The sequence below is a fragment of the Phalacrocorax aristotelis genome, chromosome 4 (assembly GCF_949628215.1).
Source record: "Phalacrocorax aristotelis chromosome 4, bGulAri2.1, whole genome shotgun sequence".
NCBI classification, from domain to species: Eukaryota; Metazoa; Chordata; class Aves; order Suliformes; family Phalacrocoracidae; genus Phalacrocorax; species Phalacrocorax aristotelis.
Window position 1 is genome coordinate 16,958,283 of NC_134279.1, and position 25,400 is coordinate 16,983,682.

General features: G+C 36.5%; 1 protein-coding gene across 1 annotated transcript in view; it reads left to right on the top strand.

The window, feature by feature from the left end:
* IQCM (IQ motif containing M) overlaps window positions 1–25,400 on the top strand; it is a 111,003-nt gene that overhangs the window by 24,171 nt on the left and 61,432 nt on the right. Inside the window, 9 exon segments of the mRNA XM_075092404.1 lie at window positions 3,193–3,284; window positions 3,414–3,532; window positions 19,958–19,989; window positions 19,992–20,123; window positions 20,126–20,145; window positions 21,632–21,693; window positions 21,695–21,762; window positions 24,788–24,877; window positions 24,880–24,921. Of these exon segments, the coding sequence (XP_074948505.1) occupies window positions 3,193–3,284; window positions 3,414–3,532; window positions 19,958–19,989; window positions 19,992–20,123; window positions 20,126–20,145; window positions 21,632–21,693; window positions 21,695–21,762; window positions 24,788–24,877; window positions 24,880–24,921 (657 nt within the window).

The window sequence follows — 25,400 nt, forward strand, 5'->3', positions numbered from 1 at the left end:
TTCCTCCTCTTCCCTCCATGCACTCATTTTTGGAGTGAAATGATAACTGGGAAAAAGAGTGCCATTGTGAGAAGCTTAGTTTAAACTCCTCTGGCTTTTCTCACCTATTTATTGGATCACATAGACGTGTCTTTCACAGGATTCCTGAAACAACCTTTGACTTTAATGAGAGTCCATGAAGGTTAAAAGCACTCCTGGTTGACCTTACAGAAATGTTCTTTATGGGAAAGGGCTAGATAAAGATGCGCCTGACATCGAAATGGAGCAAAGCGGGAACTCAGAAGAGAAGTTAATTTGGGAACAGATGAAATTCAATAAGTGTCAGAGAACTTGGGAAAGTATAAAGAATATTAATTTGTTTATGTCTTTTTTAAACTGAATTTTGACTCACTGGTCCCTGGAATTGCAGAGGGATGTAAATTCATTGTTTTTTCCTCACAAATCTTTTTTTGATTTTGCTGGTACTTATTAAGTTCTCAGGCTCCAAGGTAAATGGTGTTGTGCATAATGGAAAAACATATTGCCAAGCTGTGGGAATAAACAATTGAAGCAGAGCGCCCTAATTTGTTGCGATCTCTGAATGTCTCTGCATTAAGGTATGTGCCTGTGATCATTATATGACTCCTTTATCTTTCATACCCAGGTGTCTCAGACATTTTTTCAAATATAATTTCTCTTCATAGAGGAGGGATTAGTGCAAATATAGAAAATAGACAATGTTCTGTAGTATTTCCAAAATGATCGAGGTTTTTAGAAGTGACTCAAACAACTGAACTCTGCAGCAGATTCTATTAGGCATTCACAGAGTTAGAAGTTGTAAAATCCACCCCACTAAACACAAACATGCTTAACCAAATAAATAAAAGATGCAGAAGAAAAAGATTTATATTTAAATCCTGTTCTTTCTCGCAGGTACAGGCTTAACATCATTTAGCTGAATGTTTCCATCATATGTAGAGCAGAATTTGCTGTGGTTTTATTAAAATATAGTATAGGAGGTCATTCAGTCCTAAGTAACTTAGTAGCTAGAAAACACATTGCTCCTGGTAGCAGCCATGAGAATACCAACTGTTCCCTGGAGGAATTAAAATTATGTTACATTAGAGAGAATGCTGGATCTTAGCTAGTAGCAATGGCAACTCCTAGGCTGGCAGAGGCTGCAGAAGGTATCTGCAGAAGAGGAAAATAGATGAGCATAGCCCGAGTCTTAAGCATTGTGTCACAGCATTCTTTACAGAGTCATCTTTCCCTAGTGTTTTTCATCTTTTATCATTGGTGAATCCTTGATAGAATTTTTGTTGGTTTTGGGTTGAAGGATAAGCTGTCATGTGCTATTAGATGCAGGTGTTGTGATCAGTATAATAAAATAAAGCATATTATGTAGTTAAGGGTTAATATGGCAAATGCAGAAAGAATAGTAAAGTTTCTTCATAAATTACTGATGCAACCTCATCTGAAATACAGCGTGCAGTCCTGGTCACAGCATTCCAAAAAGCATGTAGCAGACGCAAGATGGCCCTTTTACAGTCAAGGCCTTGACAAAATTTATGTGGAAAGAAATACAGAAAAGAGGACTATCCTACAAAAAAGGGACATTTAGAAAGGACATTTAAACAGGTACCTGTCCCAGGCATGCTGAGCAATAAAGAAAAGATGGATCAGGAAATTCCAGCTTCATGTGCTCCCTTGTTCCTAATGGAAAAACAAAAGGGATTTTTAAAAGATAAAATAAACACCCATACTTTTCACAAAACTGCAATCACTTTTTGAGGTCATTTTTTTAGGAAATTTTTGATACCAGAATGTAAAAACGTCAAGAGTCAATGTTAATTATAACACTATAAATATGCTAGTGACATTAAACTTCATGACTGAAGACCAGTCAATCCAGAGAGGAGAAGGACCTCTGTTGATCAGAGATTTCTTTATACAGTTTGCGATTAAAATTTTCTCAGAAGTGTTTAGTGTGTGCTATTTTTGGAGAATGAGTCCTGGACAAGGACCGCTGACCTCTTTCAGTAAGGCAGCTTCTATTGTTACATATGTAATGGGCAAAACTGGCACGATGAAGATTTACATTTCATTAGCCAAACTTGATTATGTTTTTCTGAAATGGTCACACCTACTGCAAGAAGTATCAAGCTCCCTTGATCTCCCCCGTATTGCAGTGCACTCACTGAAATCAAGGCTGTATTTTCTTTTCAAAATCTAGAGCAGAAAATGCTTTCTTCCATCATCAGTATCAAAACTATTGCAGTACGGGTTAAACATGTTACTATTTCAAATTTGTATTGTTATATACAGAACATAATCACTACCATCTGATGGAGCAACTGCTTACAGTCATTCATTTGTGCAAAAACGTTAGATGATCTAATTGTTTTTGGAACTCTATAGTTATGTACTTTATCTTACAGTGTAAGCTGGCAATTCATGAGTTTGAGTAATGTATATATTTTTGTTAAATAAGGTTGTATAGGAACCAGGAATTCAATGCAGTTGAAGCCGATAGGGAAGATTTTTCTTAGAAAATAATGTAGTGTGTGCATATTTTACCATTCAGAATATTTTGACAATAGAGAACATTATCACGTTAGAGCAATAACTAAGTTGTGACTTGGCATAAGGCACTCATATTGTACTGACAGCGGTGGAGCTGTAGACTGATAACAAATCAGAGTGGCTCTTTAAAATGCCTTCAAAAGCAGCCCTGTTCCTGGTTTCAGCCTGAAAAGAGGTGTACTAGTTAGGTAATTTTGGGGAGATGAAAGAACAGTAAGTCTTGCAGCCAACGTGCTTGAAGAGGAAAACAGGAAACTATGCTAATTCTCTTCATTGTAAGGTGGATGGAAGAATGCAGAGGTGCTTTTATGCCTTTCTAAGGAGGATATCTGGATAAAAATTAGGCTTTTTATTTTTTCTTTAAAAATACTTGTGGGAGTGCATTGAAAGCTATGCAATAAGATGCAGTGGTTGAGATTTTACTAGTTTTGTTGTCATTGATCTAGGCAATGAGCTTGAGAATATTTGAAGTGATTTATGGAAACTTCTGACTGACCCAGTAGGAAATGGATGTCAACTCCACTTCTGGGAACTGAAACCACTAATTCAGTAGCTTGAGGACAAATGAATAATGTGAAGTAATTTGAATAAATGACATCTTTTTCAAAAACACACTGATCTTCCCAACAGGCAAAGTATACCAGGACTGGAGAGGTGTGATTGCACCCAATCCTGTAAAGGATTACAGCCAAGTGAGGCAAAAAAGCATGAAGGGCAAGGAGGTATGTAAAATGACCAAGTATTGGTCAGGAATGATCAGCTCTGTACATTAGAAATTCTTGCATTTTAGTAATGAACTTTGCTTTCTACATCAGTGATCTATAATATAAACAATGTTTTTATCAAAACAGGGGAAAAAGTCTATAGTTGGAGCAGTAGCTGAGATTTGGGGTCCAGAAAATTCTCAGCTTACCAGATATCCTTTCATTATTATGAGTACCACGGTCTACCCATTACTACGGACAAAGCAGTACTTTAGTATTGGTGCACAACCACCAGTACAACTTCCATGAATGTATGTCTATGGCATTACGTACATGCATATGACAGAGTACATACAGACAGTCATATAAAGAACAGATCCCTGTTTTAAACTAAACCAAACAGTACATCTAGATTTCTGGACTACCCAGACTTCTAAATGCTGATAGTCACCATGTGTTAGATAACACAGGCTAATGTCAAAATTGAAATAACTTTATCTAGATATACCCTTTCTTTAAGAAGAGGGACAGGTAGACTGATATTTGATTTCCAGTATTTACATCTTTATGGCATGGCTATCTTTGTTTCACCAACTTGATTTTCTGGATAGCCGACATGCTATCCAGAAATATAAGCGTTTTTTTCCCAGTGAGTTAATAAAGCTGAAACTATTTGACCTGGCCTCATGTAACGTAAGGCAGAAACTGGATAATTTAAATTACCAAGCCTTTATAGCAATGCTAACAAATATTTTATGAAAACTACTGAACACTGAGAAGATTACACATTCTCAAATTCATATAGTTAAAATGAGGTAAAGCTCAGAAAGCAATAGAAACATTTAACAAAACTTCACACATTCTATACACAAAATTTAGAAGCTACATGTTTTTGAGGTACAAAGATTAAAAGTTAGAAGTAATTTAAGGTAGCAAGCAGTTGTTGGAGGTGACTTCCCTACTTAAAGTTTTCTGTTTGACCTTGGAAGTGAATACATCCTACTATTTAATAAAATTATTTCAAACAAAATGTAGCCTGTTGGAAAACACTTGTGAAGACTAAAAGGCTTGCAAGAAACAAAACTGGAAGTTTTCTTTTTTCTTTAAATATTTCTTTTCTTCTTAAAAAGGAGCCTCTATCTGTGAATAAAGCAGAATATAAAAGAAGAGAGAAGGTTTCATAGCTTAAATTGAGCTGGACAGAATTCTGGATAGTGGCGGTTGAAATTCTAGCACCTCTTCAACTGAGAGATGTTATCCCTAAAAGCATCTTATAATGATCCTTACTTTTAAATGAGTCATCCTCAGATAGATCCAGTCAGATAATTGTTCTCTGTATTCTTTGGAAAAACTCTATGAACCTAGCCTTTGTATAAACAAGAACTTTTCTTTCTGTACTGTAATTCGGTTCTCTTTGTAAATTGTCCTAACAGTCAGTTAATTCACAAGGAGAGTGACTTTGTACTGATAAGGGTATTTTCGCCTAATGAATCCAGGACCTTGCTGTAGGTGACTGTACCGTTTAGGTATTTATTAAGCACTAGTCTTCACCTAGTACTTTTTTTATCTCCCACTAATTCCATGGAAGAACAGCTCTTATCTCCTTTGGTGGTCAGAAACCTTCAGTTTTCATCCTAAATTTAGGCAAGGCCAGTTTGTACTTACTCTTTATTTTGTCAACTATGTCATCTGGTTTTATAGCTGTTCTCCCTCCCTGACTTTTTACACCCACTCCTGCCTGAATCAATTGTGTCCACTGTCAGCCTTTGCCTCTCTGGGCTGAAAAAGGTGAAACTACTTTTTTCCTCTCACATGAGACACTCTTAATTGCCCTAATTGTACTAACAGCCATTTCTTTGCACTTTAATCAGTCACCATTCACCTTGCTGGAATGCTGAGTGACCACAGTGATACAGAATATAATAGTTCACAGAGTAGCATTAAGCTTTTCCTTGTCTGATATTTCTAGGATCAAATTTACTTCTACTCAGCTATGGCTCATTGTCATGCTGGAAGTTGCTGAGACATCCAAGTCTTCCTCCTCCACTGCTACCTCTGACTAAAAAACTTGTATAGAATTTCTTCTCATTAATCAATATATAAACTTGCACTTTTACTGTCACTCTATTTCTATAACTCCAATCTACAATATCATCTAGTTCTTCTTTTCCTATATGACACCTTGATCTTCCAGGTTTATTGGTGCTGTACTCCAACCATGTCACTTCACTGGTACCTGCTTATTCTATGCTGAATACTAATAGATATATTATTATGTTCACTAGTGACATAGATTTTGGAGGAAATACACTAGTAACCTCCTCCTAGCCCATAGTTTCTTGTTTAGATCAATGCACCACTGGCTGTCCCTTACTCAGCTCCTTGTCCACCTTACAAATAATGAGAAACCACAGCTAGAAACTAAATCAGAGTTAGAATTGGTTTAGTGTCAAAAATTGCATAGCTAAGAAAATAATTTTTTATTGTACTTGATGAAAGTGGGTCTGAAAGGGTAAATAACTGCACCAATGCATATTAAACAACTCATGGTTTTATTTTGAGATTTACTTGTTCTCCATATTAAACTTTGTATTTTACAAGTGGCCTCTCAGAAATTATCTGCAACTTGGTGACTCATATTGTTTCTGGTTTGAACTGTACTAGAAAGTGTGATTGTCTAAAGATCTCTTGGATGACATTAATAAGTAAACACACTGAACCAAAAATTTAGTTTACATTATGGAATAGACTTATTGAAGATATTATTGTTTTGGTAATATTTCATTAAATGTTTTGCTAAACAGCACTGATCAGTCAAAATTATTCAAGATTACAGGAACAGTGGAGCATGTCTCTAGAGATAGTTCAATGACACTATTGTATTCCTAAGTCTGTTGTCAATATTAATGTCTTGCCCAAAGATGTTTTATTTAGTCTCGGTCATAAGCTTAGACTGACAGTGACTAAAAGCAAAATGTAACATTCAGCCTTAAGAGTATTCTAACAATTGGAATGTCTTAGGAATTTATGTTAAGATCATTTAAGCTGCAACAAAGCTGTTAACTGAAGAATCCTCCTGTAGGTGTACGGAATGATAGAGTGAAGTAAACCTTGCTAGCTTATGATGTGCAACCCTTTCTGAGGAAGCCTTCCTGAGGAAGCCTGAAAAGTCCACAGACTATACCCACATTTCAAAACAGTATTTACAAAAAAAAAAAAAAAAAAAAATCAGATGGGATGGAATTAATGTCTTTGTCCAGCTTTAGATGAAGAAAAATGTTCAGAAGATGTATTGCTGAATGTAGTAAATCTTCAGCTTTGACAGCATGGAAGAGTCTTGGGGAGGCTAGATAAAACAGGTTACCTCTTGCCTAGAGAGGCACCTGATCATTAAGTCTAAACTAAAATTGCATTTTATGTTTATTTGTAGCGTGTTGTTTCTAATCTTGCATCAAAATGCCTGACCTTATCTTTCATAAAATAAAGAGTTTCATGATTATTAAGTTTGCTTGGTGTTAAGGATAAGCATGGAATGTAACTTCCATGGATGGAGTGAAATGAGGGACTAAGTGTCATGAGCAGACATTGCTGAGAAACTATGTTCCAGGGTGAGTTTATGGAATTTAGGGAGTATCTCCTGCTACACTGCAAACACTTGTTAGGAACAGGGGCTGACTTTACTGTGTAGCACTTATTTGAGAAGAGTTGTTTTCAGCAAGGATAAGCCAACATTTCCTCTACAAGGAGCAAATGACTGAGAAATATACCCTGACTTCAGGCAAATCATGAAGCTCTACAGATGAAATGTTTTCCCCCCAGAAATGAGTTTCAACAGCATTTTTGTCAAGAAGAATTTATCAGGCAGATATTCTCTAGAATATCTGCTGTGGGGAAGAAAGGAGAAAACCAGAAATTCTGACCCTCTCATGATAACAAGCGTGCAGGGAGGGCGGGGTCAGGTAGTCTGTGAAAAAGGGAAGTTGAAATCACTTTGCTGACTCATTCAGGGCATTTTATTTAATATGAATCTCCAGCATCACAAGTGAATGCCTTAGCCACTCTGTAGAATCTCTTGATATTGTTCTGCAACAAAACTGAACTTCAAAATCTTGAAGTATCATGTGAAGTTAGGATTGAGCCTGTAAAGAACACATTATCCAAAGACAGGACTGTACTCTTTATTTGTATAGATAAACATAGCTAAACTACCTTCTTTAAAGAGGCTTTGATGATAGGCCTGTATTGCCAGTGCAGTTACATTGTTTTCACAACTCACATCCTTTCAATTGTTTTCAACATGAGTTCAGATTTCTATTTGCAATACCCATGTTCCTGGTAGGCAAGTTACCATGTAAAGTTATGTGCTTGCTTCATGGTATTTTTATTTGATTAAAGCCAGCTACAATGTCTAACCTACCAAGAGGAAAAGCTAACCTGGATTAAAATGCAGACAAGAAGTGGGGAAAAAGTAGAAAGCATGTCATGAACAAAGACATCTTTGCTACTGAATGTTTCATGTGAAAGAAAATCACCTCGCAGAGTATTTCCAAGTCTGAACGCATTTTCCGTACTGAGAAAAGGCAACACAGATCACTGTAGCTTCTGCATTTGGATAAAACAGTGAGTGTGCTCAGAAAGTGCCTGTTAGTTTGCTGACATCTACACGCAAGGTATATTGTTTTTTTTCAGAGTGGTTTTCATGTATCCTCTAAAAAATTAGCAGAAACAAAAAAGTGAGAGTAGTTCATTAGAATTTAAAATATGTGTAATAAAATATTTCCCCAAAAGAAAACATGAGGGAGAAAGGGTTATAGAAAAGGTGTTAAGTTATCAAAATGCCATTATTTTGAATTATTGATTTATTTTCTTTGGGAGGAGACAGAATATAGCTGTAGTGTTTTAAGAGCTGATATAGCTTGGTTTGCTTGAAATTTGCACTTCAGTAGGGTTTTGCACTTGACCTAAAATAGGAGACAGTTATTTAAATCGAAAGCTCTTTCAAAGCTAGCTGTGAATTACCCATTTCTGCATTATGATTCAAGGCTGATAAAGACTCCTACTGTTTATCATGCAAAGTGGTTCCGTGGTTCAAAATCACCAGTTTAGACAGAATACCATAATAATCTGAATTGAACAAGATATGAAACATCCTTTTCCACTCTATCATCTCTGATTCACAATAAAATGATCAGCTTCTATTCTTCCTGTTGATGAATTATGCCAGTTTCAATGTTCCAGCATGCAACTGTAGGTGTTTTTCCTGTGCTACCTTGTAAGCTTGGCAGAAACTCTGTAGATGGTCCAAAGCAACCTCTTTAATGTACTTTACGTTCATGCTGAAGATTAACCCTGACCGCACTGTCTGTTCTCAAGTAACAACTATTAAGCTCCTGATGTACTCTGACAACTCTGTCATATCAATCAAACCCACTTCATTGCTTCTTTGTGTTTCTTCACCTGTCTGTTTTCCTCCACTGTGTCTTGATTTTTTTATTGCAATTGTGAATTATCTGAGATAGTACTTACTCTATACTTACTGTATTTAAGCAGTGTCCAGAATTATGGGGCACTGGGACAAATACTAAAGTCTTCAGTTTCTGTGGCGTAGTACCACAAGCTATAATAGATGAGGTGAATTTCTTCTCTGGTTGCAACCTAGTCACCAATTCCAGTCCTTCATTAGATGCTCTTAGTCCAATTTTTTATGGGCTGCAGCAATCTGTGGTCTTATTGCAAAAGGTGGGGCTTTTTGTTGTTGTTATTAGGGTGGGTTGTTTTTTTGTTTGTTTAACTTTGGGACAGAAGTCTTACCAGTCTTTTGAGTCATCAGAGTCTGGCATTTCAGCTTCTCCCCAATTTCAGAAGTGCTGGAGATTTTTTAATTATATTTTGAGTAATCTTTCATTCTGTTTGTAGATTAATGTAATTATTTTATCCATATATATCTTGTCCTAGTAAGAAAATTTAACGTATTCACAAATAGATCTTGGGCCCTGTACAGAAGAGGAAGCAGAGTAGCAGAGCTAGAATGGAATAAATTAGTTTGCTACCCCTGATTCTGGAGTAGCTTTCCATACAGACATTATTCTTAAATAAAAGTTACTTTTATTCCAGAATAATTATTCTGCTCACAAAGCAGCACCGGCTCTGAGACAAAGCTGAGACTTCTAACACTTTGTAAGTTTATCTCTGAATTCCTGCTGTGCAGATGGCACAGTGGGCTGGGGAGCAGCAGGACTGGGAAGCAATAGAGGAGTTGGCAGGTTGGTGAAGATGATAACAGGTGGCTTGTGAAGTGAAAGCAAGGTCTTTATTGCAGGCCACCCTTGTCTCAGGCAGAATTAAACTTTGAATTCAAAGCAGGGAGATAGCCTCACATGAAAGCATATGCAACCTACTGGACCACATACTGGTGACCTGAAAGGTAGTTTGGGAAGTAAAGGAAAAGAATTGTGAACTTTTGGAAGGCCCTAAGTAAAAATTTGAAATCTAGAGGGAGGAATGGCTGTTAGAAGGGCAGCTACACACTGAGATGATGGACCAGCACAAATAGAGGGCTGTGGAAGAAAAATACTATATGAGGTCTTCAGATGAGATAATTTGGTTTGGTTTGGTTTGGTTTGGTTTTTTGTTTCTCTCAGCAACCTTATCAGAGTACAGATTGCTGCAACAGCCAATTAAATTCCTTTTGCAAGTGGGAGGCAGGAGACTGAACTCAATTGGCAAGTGGCTCACCATAGTGTGAAGTAGGAACAGCTCATTCCGAGTCAAACACATGCTTCACTACATTGATTTATATGGAAGATTCTGAGAAGATAAAGTCATCTGACTCCTTTGTTATATCAGTGTATCAAATAGCCTGGAGAGTGCAAATTGTAAAGAACCTTTGCATGTATTTGTCACCTCCCACTTTTCAGGGGGTGATGACATGATTTTCCTTATTGCTAAAAGGGAACACACTTCAAGATATGTGGTCAATTTGCTTTAAGAAAGTAAGGTAAAATACACCTTTCCTTACACCAGTAAGGAAAAATAGTTTTCACTCAGCTCTGGGTAGCAGTCTGCTGATCAAAGGTTTATCTTCTCAAAATATTAGTTTTTGAAATGAACAACGCTTGTAAGTGTTTGAAACTTGATTGATGAATACCAGAGATATTCAGAGATCCAGTCCTGGCACATATTAATCACATGCATAGTAGGATTATAGTTTCTATTGTCAGCTCATAATCAGAATCACATACTGATACGTACAGCTGGAGGACTTAGAAGTCCCTTGGACAATGTCTTGATAACACGTTGGAAATCTGGTGTGAGTTATTAAGATACATTTGAAGTTATTTAGAAAGTTATCAAGTATCTATCTTGCTCTGAATTCATACATTTATACCCAGACATGTGCAAAGTCACTTACTGTAGTGTTGGATCTTTGCCCAGAAAATAATTTTTGGAGAATGACTCTTGAGGTCTTATGCAGATAGTATGCTTATTGCATGTCTATGTCCACTCTTTTCTCATGTTTTCTCTCAGACAGCTGGTGTTAACGTCCAGACTGAATTAAAATAGCTAGTCACATCTCAATTGCACAAGAAGTGTAATTTCATCTTCATATTAAATCGTAGATGGTGACTTTATTAGGATTGGCTTGGCTTTAGATCCCATGAACTAAAACGTAGACTGCCTTTCAACATATGCCTTACGTGCCTGACAGGGTTTCCAAATGGATGAATGGGGTTGATAAAATGACGGCTTTAGCCACTCTGGTTCCAGGAGGAGCAACTTCAGGACTCAAATCCCTAGATCAAAACCAAAAGTGAAGACCAAAATATAGCAAGCTGTAGCAATAAAAGCCAGCCAAACAGGACAAGACTACTTTGTGGTGACACAGAACTTAATATATAAATTACCAAAGAACTATACACTTATAAAATGAGCTACTAAATAAGACTTTTCCTGAGCATGTGACTGCATTTTAGCTCTCCCACCACATAACAGTTAATTGCACTGGTAGCTGATGATCCTAAAATATACAAGAGCATGCAGAACCAGGTCTTCTATTTAAAATAGCAATTCTTTCAAGTGCAGTAACAGCCTCCTAAGAAGAATATTTTTCTCAAACGGTTGGGTAACTCATACCTCACTGCTTGAAACCTGCAGTACAAGTCAGTGCACTGACCAGTAGCCTTTAAAACCTGCATTCTTTGATTAAAAGTGATAATCAATGACTAGCATTCAGGCTCTGTGAGTAGATTTGCTAAATAGAACACTTGAAAGTCTGGTTTATTTGTACTTAATGCCGACATTAATCTAGCATGTACCACATCTGATTTTTCAGACCAAATCATGTTTTATTATTTGTTCATCAAAACATTCTGGTAATTGAAAAAGTAATGAAAATGTTTGGTGGAGGGAATCATTCTATACACGTATAACTGAATGAGCTCTGAATTTGGCATTTTCACACAGACAGGAACCTGGAATCATTGTGCTTAATTGTCTGAAATTGCTAACCAAAGGGAGTACAAAATACAGTAGGAGGTTGGGTATTGGAAGGAAAGGAACTTAGGGCTGAGCAGAAAACATCACTGTGTCTGTGTACCTTGAGGCAGGTAGCAGTGTGGAGAGAGGCGACAGACAGGAGTTAGTGACAGAAGCCAAGCACATCAGGCCAGAAGAAGAATCAGTAGAAGTGTTGGGAGAACAGCATGCCTGGGATCTGGGCTGAAGTATCAGGAAGTCCACAGAGCACGGTAGGGTCTAAGGTGGTAGATAATAGGCAAGGCTAGCGTACAGTTGAACGTGAGACTCTCATTTGAGTAAATGAGACTAGGGAATAGGATCTGAAGCATGAGGTAGCCAAAAATATGTGGAAACTTGCAACCAATGCAACATGCAACTTCATTTTTACATGAAGTGGATAGGAGCATATCACATGTCAGACATGCAGTCTTTCCTTCAGCTGATTGAATGCATCAAGTCCTTAACTGATAGGAAGACTCCTCAGACCAGCTGTAGTGCTGGTACTCGAGTTGGAATTTACTAAGAATACCAGAATACCTGTGTAGCTGGCCACTGATTGGGATAGAATTCTTACTACATCTGTAGTGCACCCACTTCTTAAATACTACATGCCGGTCATACTGTTCTAAAAAGAAAAGAAATCTAGAATGAAGTGTGTGGGATTGCCAGAGGTGTGGAACAGTTTCTGTCATAAAACAAACTAAATAAGCTGGGAATCATCGCATGGGAAAATGTTTCATGCTGGATTTACTGATAATAGATATCATATACCATTTTACCATCCATTGATTTGGTATCATAAAGTCTAGGTGACAGAGGTAACAGATCAAGAATAAATACCTTTAAAGTTGGGGAAAGGCTAATAAAGAGTAATAGATATTGTTTTTCTAGCTCAAGAACTAGAGGGACCTAATGAGAACACCAGGTAGCAAATGTAGAACAAAAATACAGAAATCTTTTTCATATAATGTATAATTGAATTGTGGATCTGGCAGCCACAGGTGATGCAAAGTCTGAACATAGAAAAGGGATCAAAAAGGGATTAGACAATATGATGTCTGGTTATTCAGTGGTTATTAAATGTAAGGGTATAGATGTTGCCTATAGCTCAGTCCCTAACTGCTGATAATCAGAAGTCTATAATGGAGATGAATCACCCTTGAAAGTGTTATGTTTCTTATGCCTGCCTATACTCCTTTGGCGGCCATTATTAGGAACAGCATATTGGGAAGGGTGGTATTTTGCTGTGATGTCAGATATCTGTGCTTTAACATGCTTTGTTTATCGCTGTGTTTTAGGAACAGAGGAATTAAGATGGCAAGGACATCTGAGGGGGTTATAGTTACATGCTTCAGTTACATACTGGGTTGGCTTTTTGTGTGTTTTTTTTCTTTTTCTTTTCTCTGAGTCTTTTACAGATGATGGTATCCTTTCGAAGAGGTAGCCAGATCAGAAATGCATCACAACAAAAGCCAAATGACCTGATCTATCGAAGTGATAGCAAATGTTAGTGGGTTTTGTGTTTTCATAGTTCATTAAATGAAAACACTTTTAGAATTATAAGGTAGCAGGACAGGGAGTAGTCATTGAGGAGACAGAAAGAAGAATGCAGTATTTACCCTTTTTGAACCTGTACATCTGAACTTAAAGGGAAGTATTGCTAGGTTCATTCCTAACATTTGCTGTTACCGATTAGCTCGGGTTTATTTCTTTGAGGTTTTTAGTTTTGCTCAGTAAAGCAGTAAGTCCTATCTACATTTAAAGCCTTTTAAAGTATACGTACATTTATTGAAATATATGGCAGTTATCAGCTGTCTTAGGTTTTATCTATCTAATTGACTAGGTCTTTCTTCTATCTTTCCAGGTTATGGTAGGCTTCTGAGCCAACAAAAAGAAGAGCACTGCATTAAGTGCTAAGTCAGAAAGGAGGAATATGAGTTGCTTTTTTCCCATTAATCTTTTGTAGAAATGACAGCAGGTGAAACTGATTTACTTATTTTCAAACATTTTTTCTTTTTTTTTTTTAAATTAATATTGAAAACTGACAAAAGCATTAGGAAGCATGAATAGGTCTTAGTCATACATTTTCACTATTTCCAAGTAGAATCTCAATACCATGGATCTGCAAAGCCTCAGAATGGTCATTCTGGGTTCTTCTGTGTGATGAATGAGATCTGTTTGTCTGACCTCCTGTTAACATCATTGCACCCTCAGGAAACCAGGGAAATTTTAGTATCAGGCCGTGAGACCAACTAAACTGGGCCCACTGAAGTTGAACACTGTTTCTTCAACTGGAAGTGAAAGCTGTTGTTGTGCCTGTCCTAATGGCTTGCCTTTATTCCTTCATGTTGTTTCACTGTCATATTTTGTCTTCTGTGTATAACCCACGTGAATAATATGGGATGAACCTTTGAGTTTAAGCAGGGTTTCATCATCTCCTTAATTTATGTCTGCATGAATTGTAATTAGCTGGTCATCAAAATTCTACTCAGCCATACATTGATTATGTATATGCATATCTTCAAATTTTATTTGTAAAGTGATAATTTCTAGATTGAGAACATACTGACACTTACGCGTAATCACTGGGCTCCAGCTCAGCACTCCATCTGTATTCAGCAAAACACTTAAGCATATGCTTAATTTTAACTTTAGCTCAGGTAAGCATGCAATTCCCACCATCCAAATTCAGCATAGCATTTTAAGTATATGCCTAACTTTAAGCATATCTTTAAATCCTACTAAAGCTAAAATCAAACACATCCTGAAGTGTCTTCATGAATAACTACTGAACTTCATGGACAACTATTACATGAGGTTTGATGACATTAATTCTGTTGGCCATTAAATAACAAGAAATGCCTGGCTGTTATTTCATTAATTTTCTAAAGGCAGGGAAAATATAACAGATCAGTAAACTAACTTACTTGTTTCCTGAAATTCTGAAAGCTCAACTGCGTACTGTTGAAGATAAAGTGTTTTATAAACTGGGGGGACCTTTCTATCCCTTGAAGAAGACTGTATCAGTAGGAAATCAAGACTTTATTCTCCATGTTTCATTAAGTTGAGAATATTCAATAAAATTCTGTTTCATTCTTTAAACAAGACATTCCAGATAATGTATCTAAATCTGTTTAAATTTACAAACGATAACGAGAGCACAACTGGTCATAGAAACTTACAAAGAAAATGAATAAACCTGTGTACAGGTGGTAAGCATTTTATGGCTTATAACACATTTTTCTATGCTTTTGTTTTATTTTCAATGCTGAAGTGTTTGATCCACATTACCATTCTTTGTTTCAGTCCATTTTCACTTTTGTTGCTTCAACCTCTACAATCTTTCTGCACTATTTATGTGAAAAGCTCTTTGCATTTTTTATTTCAGATCCTCTCCTATTGCAGTTCATGAAGTCTTTCAACAGTAAGCTGTTAATCCCTTGCAGATTAATATGATTTCAGTGATAATCCTTTCCTTTGTTGAATTTTTAAGACATATAATCATTAAAGACAGTGCTTGATGGATTTTCCATTAAAGTAGTCCAAAGCAGGTGGTATGTCTTTAATGTATGTCGGTAGCACTTTATGTTGCTCATTTATAAAATTAAATTCGCAGATGAAGCAAGTAAGTCTATAGTTACTGGTATTTTCCCTTTGGTATTACAGTTCAAATTCAGTCAAGGAAAAAAAATTATTCAGGGGTTTGCAGCTAAACTAGAGTTAGAATACCTGTTTTGAATACTCTTCTCACAACTCCATTGCTACTTTTCATCTGGGGTAAGGGTCAGCTTGGGTTCTGTACTGATACTGAAAGCATCAAGTTAAGTATATGGAGAAAAAGCAGGGTATAAATCAATACCTCAGATTTGCCTTCAGGTAGGCCATAGGATACAAATGGTATACAGGAGTTATTCCAGCTTTCTGTACAAGGCTAATTTTTGTCTTCATTTAAGTTAAACATATGAGTGAAATACTCTTCCCCAGACAGAACTGAAGTCTGTAATTATCTTGCAATAATGGCACACATAAATCTCTTGCCCTTAGGGTTTTTGGTTTGCTGTTGATTCCCAGCTCACTGTCCATGACTGTCCTTTTCATTCAAATTCTTTACCCTATTTTTTGTCTCCTTTTCCCTCTGATATTTCTTATATTGAGTTATTTCACATTTTCCTGTTCTTTTATGCATACTGGTGAAACAATAGACGTGAAGAGAAGGCACAGGTATTAAAATACAGTGATACTGAGTACTCTTGTAAGCCACATTTTAGTTAAGATTTCAGAATCAATGCTTCGAAGTTAATATACCAACAGCAGAAATGCTTCTTAGCTAGAGATCTGAAAACCATTAAAAGTTTATTAAAACCTCTGTTTAAACAAATAGCTAGTAGGAGTGGCCTATCATAGGCTGAATTTTTGCATTTATATACCGAAAACTCATAGATACTTCAGGCAGGAGGGAGAGGAACCAGACACCACAACTCTTTAGGAAAATCGGGTCCTGAACTTGGCAAACCTTTAGCTGATTTTGTCATATATTTGCAGCTTTAAAATGATTTGGCCTTTGCAACAGCCAAAATAAGTGTCCTTTAATCACTTCCAACCTATTAACAGATGGGCAAACAGCTTTTATAAATGGGGCATACAAAATACTCCAATATCAGCCAAAACTAATTAGTCGCATTATCTGAACTAGAATTTGTAAGTGGTGGAATATATATTAATGCAGATAAACTGTTGGTTTGATAGAAATTCCTTTTCAAACATCATGCTTGGTATTTGTTCTGCTCTTGTACGTTCTAAACACTTATTAAATAAAACTGAAATTTTTTCCTATTTAGCTCTTTTATTCTATTCAAACAACAATTTTTCCCGTAGAAGTTATCATTAGAGGTAGTGAAACTGAGAGAAATCACATTAAGCAAAAGGTCGTTTAGTATGCATTTTTTGTGGCATATAAGAGAAAGAATAGTGTAACTTGAACACAACCTTAAAATAAATTAATCTTTAAGAACAGCACAAAATACTGATATAAGACATTATTTATACAGCAGTGCCAGAGAATATTAATTATATCTTTACACACCACTATTAATCAGAATATGTAAATCACATGAAATTAAATTGTGAGATTATAAAAAAATTGCCACATGTATAATTCAGTAGGAAGAGCCATTTAATGCACTGCTATCAGATCTGCAGCATGAATTTGATTTTACAAAGACGTGTAGTGCAGACAGCTGCTGTACCTAAGTGAGGATTTGATTGTACACTTGATCTTTCAAACAGCCACTTGTCCACATCGTTCATATAATTTTTGTTATCACGGATCTAAAAAAGAAAGGAATGGTTACAAAATCAGAATTGTTCTGGAATACATTTTCATTTAAAAAAAATTAAAATGTGTTGATCTTAGGAAGACTGTCTCTCCTTCCACCTGAGTGCCCTGCCTTCCCCAAATAATCTTCCTATACCTCAACTTACATACTGATTTGAGGATCTTGCTTGAAAAGTCAATCTATATCTAGAATCTGAAATAAATCTGAAAACAATGTTAAGAAAACATTTCAAATTTTTCTTCCTGCAAGATACCACATTGGGACCTGCCCTCCCAAAACAGATAATCACCTCTGATATATCTTTTCTCAAAACTTGGGAAAAAAAATATCTATAGAAATACCATGTATATTCTATATACCCATGTATCTAATAAGTCAGGTAGTTCCCTTCCTGTCTATCTGACATAATGTTGGTCCTTGGTCTTCAAAGATAGTGGATTTGATCAGTCCAGAGATGTAGCCCTTGGATGTCCTCATGCTTGGCACATTGTCATGTCTCAGAGTAGATAGGCATCACCTGCAAACTGGCTAGACCTGTCTAGAAACAGTTGTGGTGATGAGTCCACTCATTCCCTGTGCAACCTATAAAACTGCAATTCCTTTGAAACCCTACAAGCAAATTAAAATGCTGCTGTCCTCTGGGCTGAATCACTGGGCAAAAAAATAAAAGCATGGTATGGAGCTGAATTAAGCTGGTAGGGGGTTCAATTCTTTGTTCAGTGGAAAAGGTTAGAGGCTGTACCAGATTATGAGTGGTGAAATTGTGGTCCCTTACTGTGATATACCTGGAGGATTTTTTAGCCAGTAGAGAGATCAAGATTGATGGAACAGATTTGTCTTCGTGGCATAGGGTAGAATGATGAATAAGTGCAAATGATATTTTTAATTATAAGAAGATGGTCTGATGAGAAATCCTGCAGGCTCTTGGCTAGAGGGAGAAAATGCTACAGAATACCAGAAAATAACCAGTTTGAAATTCATAATCTAAGTTATTATGTTTAAAGAACCCCAACAACATATTATAACCTCAAACCCAAAAGCAAACAAACAAAAAACAGCAAAAGACAAGATTTTGATAAATACTTGGATCTGGAGTATTGCTGGAGCATGTCCAAAGTTTGCTGGAGCATGTCCAAAGAAGGGCAATGAAGCTGATGAAAGGTCTGGAAGGCAAGTCTTATGAGGAGAGGTTGAGGGAACTGGGGTTGTTTAATCTGGAGAAGGAGGCTGAGGGGAGACCTTATCGCTCCCTACAAGTACCTGAAAGGAGGTTGTAGTGAGTTGTAGGGAGGTGGGTGTTGGTCTTTTCTCCTAGGTCACTAGCGATAGAACAAGAGGAAATGGCTTTAAGCTGCATCGGGGAGGTTTAGATTGGGTATTAGGAAGAATTTTTTCATGGAAAGAGTGGTCAGGCACTGGAACAGGCTGCCCAGAGAGGTGGTGGAGTCACCATACCTGGGGGTATTCAAAAGATGTGTAGACGTGGCACTTCAGGGCATGGTTTCGGAGACATGGTGGTGTTGTGTTGATGGTTGGACTTGATGACCCTAGAGGTCTTTTCCAACCTTAATGATTCTATGATTCTATTATCTCAATTTCTCAAGCATTTTATCTGACTAGCACCTTGCTTGACTAAGACCAGGCATCAAAAAACATTTTCCTTTCAATTCAATGATATTTCAAGCACATTGGTTTTAGTCTTGGCACAATGTGCATGTGGTAAGTAAAATTTCAACTTACGTTTACAGCACATGGCTACTTATGACTTTAACTATAAAATGACTATTTCTATTCACAATTGCACCTTCAGAAAAAAGAGAAAGCTCTAAATGTGGTCAATGAAAAATCCTCAGCTATGTCTTGGTTTGCATTTCTGCCTGTTACACTGCCTGAAATGCAAAATCTAGCATTTTGATTACTCATCAGATATATATTTTGATCATTTTCTCAGTTGGGACATAGCCAAGTAATCACACAGGAAGACTGTGGAGATGAAACTTCGGAGAGTTCCTTTCTACTCATTTTGTCTCAGGACAAAGTTGAGAGCTTTCAGGGTTTTAAAATTACTTTCAGTAATTTTAATGTAGCAAATACATTTACAATTCAGGTTATTGAATCTTGGCTTTTCTGATGCTTCTGTTATCTTGTTTTGATGGGAAAATTTTCAATACAGCCTTTCCTGGTCTGTTCTTATGAAGAGGATAGGTTTCAATATTTTTCAGTGTTCTTGTAAAATCTTTTTTTTTTTTTCTTTTGGGGGGTGTGTGTGTGAAATTTCCTGGCAACTTTAATGAATACACATTAATAAAATCCATGGAAGTTAGCATTCCGATGGAAGAGAAACCTAACGGTTTCGATGTGTCTATCTGCCATAGTTTGTATTATCAGTTCAATTGTAAGTGCTGGTAGGTAAGTTATTTTTTCAGTCTTGCTCAAATTAATTTTTTTGAAATAGTGTATTTTCACACAAAATATGACTTTTTGTATTCTCTATTTTGTAAAAAACTGCGCAGTTGAATAGGAATTCAAAATGTTAACAATGTTTAAAATAATAACTTAATCCTTATAGTTTACCAAGCCATGGGCATTATGCAGATCTACGCAGCTGCAGCAGGGCAGTTGGCAAGCAGATTTGGATGCTAATTCTGTAATTGTAGACGGTAAATGACCACAGTTCCTTTTCATTCTTTTCAAGCTATTCATGTAAATAAAAGGATTCTACGTGATTCTGTAATTATTTTAGGTGGACATTACAATTTGTCTTCTAGAATTTTGATTCATAGTTCAAGCATTTGTCCACCAAATTGTAAAACAAATCTTCTGTACTTCAATTTCTAGTGATGAATGCCTTGACCTTCAAACTCAGAAGAAGGTGAAAAAAATGTAACTCACCTAGAAGTTTTTGAAGCTTCTTGTGATCGTAGAAAGCATCCTAGCAGTAGAGAAGTACTTAAAGCCATCACTTGCCTTGAAAGATATGGGAGAAGGTGGCTTGAACACAGGGCATCAAGAAAATAAAGATTAAGGTAATGTCTTGATTGTTTAATTCATGTGCCACTTATAGTAGTGTAAGAATTTTTTATTATTACGATTTTGCTATGAAAAAGCTCCATGCTCAGCTAGTCTGTCTGTCATGGCTGTTCTGTACCTCCAAGGTTAGGGAGGATTCAGTGATAGCGAGTGCTCTGCTGAGACCCATTTCCATCACCTGATCTCAAGAAGACTTTCTATTAGTTTTTAGAAGAGAATCGTCTGTGTTACATTTGATCCCTCTGCTTTCAGAGAGTCTTGGTGTACATGCATATTGTACTGTTAATTCTGGGGCTTGCAGTTTTTCAGGTAGAGAAACAGGCTGTAACTAACAGACTGTTTATTGCACTCCTCTGCTCTGTTTTAAGCTTCAATTACTGGAAAGAAAAAAGTAATGGATTCTATAGCATAATTACTGTTTTTCATGTTTGTCATTTAGTATTGCTAAATGAAATGCCAGTTCCTGAGAAATTACATACTAGAATGCCATAATATGCACTTTTGCCTTCCATCTCAGAGTTTACACCAAGTTAAAAGAGCTTATGCACATTGCAGGTTGAGTGCTAATGGAGGCTGCATAACTTCAGTTAGGATATAATTTTTCTGGTGATGTGTAAGCGTCCTATCTAAGAAGTATACCATAAGAAAACTTGTATCTAATTCAAGTAGGTGGGCCAAGTAGAAACTAAGTCATCCATTAAACAATCTATTTTATTGGTTTTACAGATTCCTAAAATAGGGTGATAGAAGTCAGGTCATGTTATTTGGTAATCATCAACCTTTAAAAACATTCCTTCACGCTACATACTGAGGAAGAGGGAGTTTTTGCTGCTGCTATAATTAATGATGAGGCGAGACAGCATTTCTTGTTATCTTCTCCTGGGCTGTAGGAAAAAAATATGTATTTTTCCTCCCACCACATACTTTTAATCAAAAAATAAAGAATGTTCAACACAGAGTTTCTCACCTTTCCAAGTTTCACTGTTCTACTTTTCCTCTGCTGAGATACAGAACCTTGTATTTCCCCAAGACTCTGATTATGTGCAGACAGTATTTCACATAGTTCCTGATCTGCTTCTGTATTTTGGGATAAAATGTGTTTATCCCAAAATAGTTTTATCTAATCACCTTTGGAAAGGATGATCCCTTATCAGAGCTATAGAGTGATTGTTTTTACATAGCTGTCCAAATCAGTTTACAGGAATGGAACTCGTCCTTTCTTTTAAGATTTTCTTATACGTTGCACACCTCTTAATTCCACCTCCTCTGTTTCTTTAGTCATAGAACCATAGAATGGTTTGGGTTGGACAGGACCTTTAGAGGTCATCTAGTCCAAGCCCCCTGCAGTGAGCAGGGACAGCTTCAACTAGATCAGGTTGCTCAGAGCACCGTCCAACCTGACCTTGAATGTCTCTAGGGATGGGGCTTCACTCTTCACTTATTTCTTACAGTAGTGAAAGTGAAACATATCTGTAATTACAGTCTACAAGTCATGGACCATCTCTACCAGCAGTTATAAGGTACTACTGTGAAATGATAGCCCGTTGGTGGTCTGGATCTCTCTACACCACTTCGGTGTTTTGAATCAGAGGAATGAATAGACAAGAAAAAATGTAAGTCATCCCATTTTTAAATACAATTATATTTTATTTTAGTTTCAGTGGTCTGTCCATTCTTAAGTAATACTCCATGTCCACAGCACAATTATTTTAAAGTGATTTTTGGTACAAGGAAGATGTCATATGTCCATATGCACAGCTGCATTTCTAAGATGTCATTCTGGCACTGCACAACTGTAGGGTTTAGCTTGAATAAAAAGATTCTCTTGGCCACTTGATGAAGAAATTGCTTATTAGCCATTATCATTAACTATTTTCTTTCTTGCATGCTGCACTTTGTGATTGTGTCATTGTGTTCTGGTTCTTAGACTGTAACTGTGTTAAATGATGGACAGTGTCACAAACTGTCAGGAAGGAGGATTTCTAATGAGATAGTAGGTGAGAAAGCACTGAGTATCATCACAATTTTCTTAACAATGTATCCTTTTCATTCATTCTTGCCAACATTTTTTTCCCTCGTATTATTGCCCTATTGCATTTTTGAGGGATTGTGTGGAAAATGAATAGCACTTAATGATCTCTCATAATGAAATAAATATCTTGCATGTTTAAAGAGCCTCTTTGAAGAACATCCCTTTGCAGATTGTTTTGAGCAATCCGTCTATTATGTACTTTATTCATGGAACTAGTTTTTATACCTGCTTTTGCTTCTGCTGTTTCCTCATCAGTTTGACGGCTCACTGTACAGTCAAGCAAGTGTGGTAGAGAAGATAGATGTTGTTGTTCAGCAGTATGGTAGAAAATTCATGGACACACACAACAGAATAAACAGCAATGGTCAGGAGAAGCATAAATGAGGGTAGCTTGAAGGCATAATCAAGAAGACAGACACAAGGACTGCTTCTCCTGATACATAAGCAGAGAAGTGTTGAAAGAAGAGGAAATAGTTGACTAATACCAAAACTGCCTGTTTCTTAGTTCCAGATGCTCTGCTCAGTGCCTTCTGCATTCTTCTGAATGTTTCTATTTGTGTGGTCCTTATCACCCCAAGTATTATAGGCAGATATTAAAGAAAATAAAAAGCACTTTAGACTGTAAAATTTAATCTAAACTTCTTTTTTTGTCTAATCCACTACCCTTCAAATTCCTTTTCCAGAGTAAGAGGTGGCCATCTCATCACATCATCAGAGAGGATATTTAAGATTAGATGACTGCGTACACTAGAAAACAGCTTTCCTGATGGGAAAAAGCTGAGAAAAGAAAGTTAGTTTTCAACCATGCATCAAAACGCAATACTGCAGGTTGGACTCAGGTCACCATTTTCATACCTAAGGCTTAGAAATGTACTGGCTTTTTTTTTTTTCCCTCTCCCTTAAAGAAAAATTAGCGGTCCAGAGAAATAAAAATGTACCACCCATTAAATACTGAAATTAGGTTCTAATTGATTCTTACAGCTTTTGAGCTTGATATTTAGAATTGTTTATGTCTTGATTCCCATTTCCATTCAGTCCTTTAATTCTGCATTCATAAAGCTTTATACTTTGGTATAAAGTAGGAGGATTTTAATACTTCATTTCATCATATTCAGTGGATAGACTTCAGTTCCCTCCAAATGCCTTACTAATGCAAATCATGTAATCTGAAGATTCACAGCATAGTCTCAGTTTTGACTTCTAAATTCCATAATCAGGTCTTATATTCCTAACATCACATAGGAAAAAAAAAAAAAGAAACGTATATATACATAATTTGATTTTCCCCATATGTTAGAAAAATTATCAATAAAACTAAGTCCTAAAGCATAACCCACATCCTCTTAAAAACATATATTCTTATCCTAAGATGAATAACTCATAACATACTGTCTAACGCTTTCTGACTGAAAAGTTTGTACTACTCTTCATATTGTAATGAAATGCTTGTTGATGGTTGAGTCACCGATGCTTTAATAGGAAGTCTTAAGTTTACACCTTCAAAGCTTCTTTGTTTGTAGATGTGATAAGATGTTGAGGCCTAGTGTATTGTCTTTTTTTGTTGTTTTGTCTTTATGGTCTTCAAAGATTAGAGTGAAAACTCTGCCCTAAAAGGCAGACGCTCTTTTTCAGAAATGATAAATCGACATTAATTTGCTCTGCTTTGATGAAGACAGAGAGGCATGTTATAGATGCTCATGCATAACATACAGTGTAATATGATCTATAGCTGTTAACCCTTACAGAAAAACTGGTGGTTTTGTTAATTAGTGGTAAATCAGCTAGGCTAGTATACTTTGCCTCTCCAGAAGGAAGATTTGCAGAATTGTACCAATTCTGCAAAAATCTGTGAGCTAGGTAGATCAGCTGAAATGTTCTGTGTGCATGAAAGTATAGGAAACAGTGAAGTTGTTTATTTTTGATCTGTACCTTTCCTTCCCTGAGCAGTACAAAGTAAATCACACAACACTTGTATCTGAGTTAGTTTCTTTGACTGAGGCTATAATATTTAATATATTAAATTGACTGTTAGCCTACCAGTATAAGTTCTCCTTGTTTTTTTTTTTTTTCCTAAGTAGCAGCGGCAAGTCATCTGTGGGCATTTCCAGTACGATAATACTGGGGACAATGTCTTACACTGTGAGTTTTCCCCTTGCCTTTTACCCTAGGTGGAGCAGTTTAATATACTGCTTTGGGTAGGTTGAGCATATCTCCCAAGTAAAAAAGAGTATTAACCACTATAATGATCTAGTTACCTCAACCTTTTTCTACCAGCCTAGTTCTGCAGAGTCCATCACCTTTACATATTGAGAAATTCTAATATGGGCAAGAGATGTTTTTCAGCCTGACTGTTCCCCTCTGCATTCAATAAGGATGATGTGTGAGTTTCACTTCAGTGCAAGAGTAAGTCAGCAGCAAACTACCCCATCATAAGACCTCTGCATAGGCCTAAATTTTCATATGAAGTTTATCAAGCATATTAACTTGATTCTAAAGTAAATATTTCTAAAAAAGAAGAAAAGATTCTGAAAAGAATATTTCTTAAAAAAATCAGTGCCTAATAACTTATTGAAAATATGTATCTGACAGAAGCTTCTCTTCTTCAGTTTATGAAACAATGTTTTCCAAGATGGAGTTTGACAAAATGATGGCCAGAAATGTTTTGCCTAAATTTTTGTGAGACTGTGGGTACTCTATACTGCTAGGGGAATACAGTGTATCTTCTAGCTGGTCTGTCCAGGTAAGCGGTTTCTTAAAAGTGCTTTGCAATGCTACAAAATTTCAATTGCAGATGCTGTGGGCTTTGGGTTTGTTTTTTTTTTTTTGGTTGGTTTTTTCCTTGCATGAGTGAGGAAGCTCCTATTCTTAAAAGCATAGTCAGGACAAACCCTACCTGATGTTCGTGATCTTTTTCAAAAGGGAGCATTTTATCATTATACTTGAAATAAAGCACATTTTCTAGAATTCCAGTGTGTCTAACAATGCTGGAATATAATCCCGTACTATCTTAGAGTATACTTAAGAGGGTGTAGAGCAATTCTGTGGCAGGTCTACACTTGCAGATGTCTCCAGGCAAAACATTTACCCTCTTTGTAAAGTCAGCGGTACTTGCCTTCCAACATCCTTGAACAACTCAGCCCAACAAACTTATACAAACATTCAGAGGTGAATGCTTGTAAATAAAATAAAATGTCACAAGGCAAGAATCGAGATATCCTG